The following is a 6,000-nucleotide window of genomic DNA, read 5'->3' on the forward strand; positions in this document are numbered from 1 at the left end:
TTATGTGTTCCTTGATGGCAAAGATATCTTTCATCTTCATAAATTAGATGCTGGTTTAGCCTTAAATCCTTTACTAAATATGTAGGTTTTTAATACAGCTAATTATACTAATTTATATGACAGTTGTATTTTTTTTTAATGTCTTCCATTCTTTACTTTAAATATCAGCTGAAAGTGTATTTCCTGATGAGTATATATTACAGTATAGGAATTTAAGACTAGCTTTATTTCAGAAAAAGTAAGGTATCTTGTAATAACCTATAATGAAAAAGAACATGAAAAAATAGATAGAGGGATAGATAGATATAGATATAGATATAGATATATCTGAATCACTATGCTGTACACCAGAAACTAACACAATATTATATATCAACTATACTTCAATTTAAAAAAAAGGTTTTGCTATATAGTATTGTACATCAACTATACTTCAATAAAAATAAACAATTTAAAAGGAGTTTTGCTGAAACGGAAAAGAAAAAGAAAAAGTAAGGGAGATTAAGAAGGCCTTGAGGATACACGTATATGCTTGTAAATAGCTGTTACATTTTTCTTACAGAAAGATTGAGCTGCATCTCATGATAGCTGATTCTTAGGCCAAGCTAGATGTTTAACATTTTTTCATTATCTCCAACAGTGTATAAAATAACTTCATAATTATAAGAACGAGAGAGAAATTTGTCCCATATTAGAAGATGTGGAATTAAACTTTTGTTAATCTGATCTGGTAATACATTGAATTTTAGAAGTTACAAATCAGATGTGTATTTCTAATTTCAGACTTTATATGAGCACTATAGTGGTGGTGAAAGTCATGATTCCTCTTCATCATCTGAGACTTCGGGAAAAAAATGGGGGAAAAAGTGATTTGCAGCTACTCATGAACTATCAGGTGTCTCCTGTAAAATATATTGGACTATTGTACTCTTGATTCTCTGTGGAAATCTGCTCTTGAAGACAGCTTCACTCTGAAATGTCACTGGCAGAAAAATTCAGTGGATTATCCTCAAAAGAAAACTGTAAAAAGCCACTAATGACACTGTTTGTATTAAATTGTAGAATTGTTTTCTCTTTTATGCTTCCCTGTAAATCTAATCTATTTGATATCATTTTCACACTTGGAATAGTGGGTAGAAAACGGAAATTTTTCTGAGGAATAATGTAAATAGGCTTTGTATACTATAAAATGACACTAAAATGTCAGAGTTGTAGAATTGTGTTCTTCAAGCAAATATATTGTTGGTGAGGCAACAGAATTCTTAATAAAAATGGATTAAGGGAAAACATGAGAGTAGACCTTAGTAAATTAATTTTGGGGAAAAAAAATTCCAAAGGATTCAAATTCTGAAATAGATTTCCAGTTGTTTAATGCTACTGATAATACTCTTGCGTTTTAGGGCTACACTTGGCTCTTTTAATTCTCCATTTGATTCTCATAATATCTATTGTTTTGAGTGTTCAGGGTATCGTGCTGGATTCTAAGATGTAGGCTATATAGGGCATGATCTCAGTTGTATGCCTTGCTTGGTAATGAGTAATCACGAATGTGGTCACAGAATTTCTGAGTCTGAATCTAAGAGATTACTTAAAGATATTATCATATAGTATTCTTTTCCCCAAATTTTTCTTTAGATTTCAGTAGACTTTTTTTTTTAAGACTTTATTTTTAAAACACTTTTAAATTCACAGCAAAATGAGGGGAAGGTGCAGAGATTTCCCATTTAATCCCTACCCCCACACATGCATAGCCTGCCTCCACCATTATCAACATCCCCCACCAGAGCGACACTTTTGTTACATTTAATGAACCTACATTTAATGAACCTACATTGACGCACTGTACTAATCACCCAAAGTCCACAGGATACATTACAGTTCACTCTTTGTGGTACACAGCTCTAGGAATATGGACAAAGATATAATAATATGTATCCATCATTATACTATTATAAGAGTATTTTCACTTCCTGAAAAATTCTCTGTGCTCCACCTGTTCATCCCTCCCCTCCCCTCAACCCCTTGCAACCACTGATCTTTTTACTGTCTCCATAGTTTTGCCCTTTCTAGAAGGTTGTATAGCTGGAATCATACAGTATGTAGCCTTTAAGATTAGTTTCTTTCACTTAGTAACATGCACCTCCATGTCTTTTCATGGCTTGAGAGCTCATTTCTTTTTTGTGTCTAATAATATTCCATTGTCTGGATGTACCACAGTTTATCCATTCACCTACTGTAGGTCATCTCGATTGCTTCCAAATTTTGGCAATTATGAATAAAGCTTCATACATCTATATGGAGGGCTTTGTGTGGTATTCAACTTCAAAGGAGTTGAATACCAAGGAACACGACTGATGGATTGCGTGGTAAAAGAGTATGTTTAGTTTTGTAAGAAACTGCCGAACTGTCTCTCACGTGGCTGTACCATTTTTCATTCTCTCCAGCCGTGAATGAGAGTTCCTGTTGCTCTGCATGCTTGTCAGCATTTGGTGTTGGCAGTGTTCCAGATTGTGGCCACTCTAGTAGATTTGTTTGTGGTATCTTGTTCTTTTAATTTGCATTTCCCTGATGACATATGATGTGTGGAGCATCTTTTCATATACTTACGTGCCATCTGGTATCTTCTTTAGTGAGATTTTGCTCCTTTGTCAAAGATCTGTTAACTATATTTATGGCAGGGGGTTAGGGTGGGGAGTCTGTTTCTGGGCTGTCCATTCTGTTCCATTGATCAATTTAGCTTTTCCTCCACCAATACCATACTGTCTTGATTACTGTCACTTTATAGTAAGTCTTGAAGTCAGGTAGTGTCAATTCTCCAACTTTGTCTTTCACAGTCAGTATTGTGTTGGTTCTGGGTTTTTTCCCTTTTCACGTAAACTTTAGAATCTATTTGTCAATATCCATAAGAAAACTTGCTGGAATTTTGATTGGGATTGCATTGAATCTGTAGATCAAATTGGGAAGAACTGACATCTTGACAGTATTGCGTCTTCCTATCCAAGAACGTGGACTATTTCTCCATTTATTAGGTTCTTCCTTGATTTCATCCTTCAGAGTTTTGTAGTCTTCCTCATATAGTCCTTGTATTTACATAGATTGTTAGATTTATACATAAGTATTTCATTTTGGGGGGTGCTAATATAAATGGTATTGTGTTTTTAATTTCAAATTCCACTTGTTTGCTGTTATGTAGGGAAATGATTGACATTTATATATTAATCTTGTATCCTGCAATGTTGCTATAGTTGCTTATTTGTTCCAGGAGTGTTTTTATTGATTCTTTTGGATTTTCTACATACACAACGATGTCATCTGCAAACAGAACAGTTTTATTTACACGACGATGTCATCTGCAAACAGAACAGTTTTATTTCTCCCTTCCCAATCTGTATACCTTTTATTTCTTCTTATTGTGGTAGGTAGTACTTCCAGTATGATGTTGGAAGGAGTGATAAGGGGAGTTCTTTGCCTTGTGTTTGGTCTTAGTGGGAAAATTTCAAGTTTCTTTTAAGTATGATGTTTGCTATAGGTTTTTTTTTATAGATATTCTTTATCAAATTAAGAAAGTTGTGTGTTGCTGATTTGCTGAAAGTTTTTATCATGAATGGGGGTTCGATTTTGTCAAATGCTTTTTCTGCATCAATTAATAATGATCAAATGATTTTTCCTTTTTAGCCTGTTGATGTGGTGGATTACTGTATGGCTGTTAGTATAAGTGACACCATCTTGGGCCCTTCTAGTTTCTCCTGTCCTTCTGCTGACCCTGCGCAGGATTGTACTGTGTCTTGTTTCCAAGCACCTACCCCCATACCCTAAGTTAACTATCAGATTGTCCCAGTGGCCCCTCCGCAGTGCGGAGTGCAGCTCGATCCCACCCTATGAGGACGTTACCATATAATAAATTGATCCATTGATTAGGTGAGTCAGTTTTTCCGTCTCAAGATGTCTTTTCAGTTCAGTAGACACTTCATTTCTTCTGTCCTCTAACGATTACATTAATTGATTTTTGAATGTTTAACCAGTCTTGCATATCTGGGATAAATCCCACTTGGTTGTGGTTTATTATTTTTTTATACACTCTTAAAATTTACCCCTTGAAAGTGACACCCTTTACTCCCACTCACAATTCTTTGGCTAAAGAAGTTACTTGGTTTCATGTGATAACCATGTGTTCAAAAAAACAAAAAAAAAAAGAGCTAGAAATATATGATGAACAACACTAATTAAAATTTATCAGAAGATATAGCAATACTCTCTTATTTTGTTTCAATCAGGAGTTCCTACCCTATAATTCAGGGCCTCCCAAGACTACTGGGTATTGAGTGATACAAAGAGACTAGAAGTATTCTATTTTTTTCATGTCACTTTGGAAGGGTATTATATTATGCTACTTTCCCAAAGTAGTGACAGACAACTTTGGGATGCTCTCCATAGTTCTTCTTCCTTTTTCTTCTTTTCTTCCTTCCTCTCTCCTCTACTTCTCCATTTTTACCTTTTGGAGAGAAAGTGTATTGTACTGAAGAGAAATGTATTAGTAATTACAGTACTTAGTTGCTTAATAGTTAAAGTAAGAAATAACCTTTATTGGGTTACAATGTAGAGCTATAATAATGTAAAATTATGTGAAGAATATGTATAATATATATATAATTTGTATGCTATGTTATTAGAAATATATTAAATTAGTGCATTTGAGAAAATAAAATCACAAAGGTCCCTGTAGACACAGGTAAGGGAAGGAGGAGGTGATTGTGGATGGTTGTTCACATTCTGGCTATGACTTCACCAGTGAAGTAAGGCAAGAACACAGTTGGCATTCAAGCAAGTGGAGCAGAGGGTCCAACCCAAACTCTGTTACAAAGTCTCCACTTAGTTTAAAGATGTTATACATTATGTCCTTGTAGGATATATAACATGTAGGGGTATGATATGCTTTTTTTAAAGCATATGCAAATGAAGAAAAATAACTATTCATGGAGCAATGGTGGACAAGCTAACTCTATCCTGGAGAAAAGTCTGATGGAGTTTGTGGTGATGGTGAGGTAGGGTTGAGGGTATTGAAAGCAGAGCAAGAAGGAGTGAGATTCTTTGGAAAAGGGTTAGGAGCCACACTGGGAAGGCATATTTTGGGAGACTTGAGCACGCTGCCTCTCTTCCCGTTGGTGGGACCGATCCGCCTGAATAAACCTGGTACATTGCCTCCTCCATTTCATCTCGCTGGATAAATGGAAAACTACCATGGATGGAGGCTTTTCCTTGTGAGTCTCTCATTTAGTGGTTTGTTTTTGTTGTTTGTTTGTTTTAATTTTATATTGGAGTATAGTTGATTTATGTTGTGTTAGTTTCAGGTATACAGCAAAGTGATTCAGTTACACATATACGTATATCTATTCTTTTTCAGATTCTTGCCCGTGTAGGTTATTGTGGAATATTGAATAGAGTTCTCTGTGCTATACAGTAGGTCCTTGTTGATTATCTATTTTATTCATTTACTGCTTTTTTTAATGTTATTATAAAAAGAAAATAGTCTCTCTTTTTTTTTTTTTTTTTTTTTGGCCTCACCACATGGCTTGTGGGATCTTAGTTCCCTGACCAGATATTGAACCCAGGACCTCAGCACTGAGAGCATGAAGTCCTAACCACTGGACTGCCAGAGAATTCCTTTTTTTTTCCTTCTTGAAAATAGTCTTATCTTAATCTAGTTGGAAAGTAAAGTGGAAAGAAGCATAAGTTGTGCCTAATCCCATCACCCTGCGTTAATTACTGATAACATTTGGCATATTTGCACAATTGAGATAATATACTAATAACTCTATACTCCTATTTTTTTCACCTACCTTTCTCATAAATATTTTCCTGTCATTTAAACCTCTCATAAATATAATTTTGATTCCTATGAAATATCCTATTGTGTGAATATACAAAAATATTTATTTTTTATTTTGTGTAAAATGATTCAGAATAAACTTCAACAAAGCCGAAGTTTTTAAAGAATGAAAG

General features: G+C 34.6%; 1 protein-coding gene across 5 annotated transcripts in view; it reads left to right on the forward strand.

Moving 5' to 3' along the window:
• The window catches only part of TTK (TTK protein kinase), a 41,597-nt gene extending 39,784 nt beyond the window's left edge, over positions 1-1,813 (forward strand). For all 5 annotated transcript variants that reach the window (XM_057740276.1, XM_057740277.1, XM_057740278.1 and 2 more), the window contains one exon: positions 784-1,813. In XM_057740276.1, coding sequence (XP_057596259.1) covers positions 784-870 — 87 coding nt within the window. In that variant the 3' untranslated portion in view covers positions 871-1,813. The remainder of the gene's footprint in view (positions 1-783) is intronic.
• The last annotated feature ends 4,187 nt before the right edge of the window (positions 1,814-6,000 follow it).

This window comes from Hippopotamus amphibius, chromosome 6 (genome assembly GCF_030028045.1).
Source record: "Hippopotamus amphibius kiboko isolate mHipAmp2 chromosome 6, mHipAmp2.hap2, whole genome shotgun sequence".
Lineage (NCBI taxonomy): Eukaryota > Metazoa > Chordata > Mammalia > Artiodactyla > Hippopotamidae > Hippopotamus > Hippopotamus amphibius.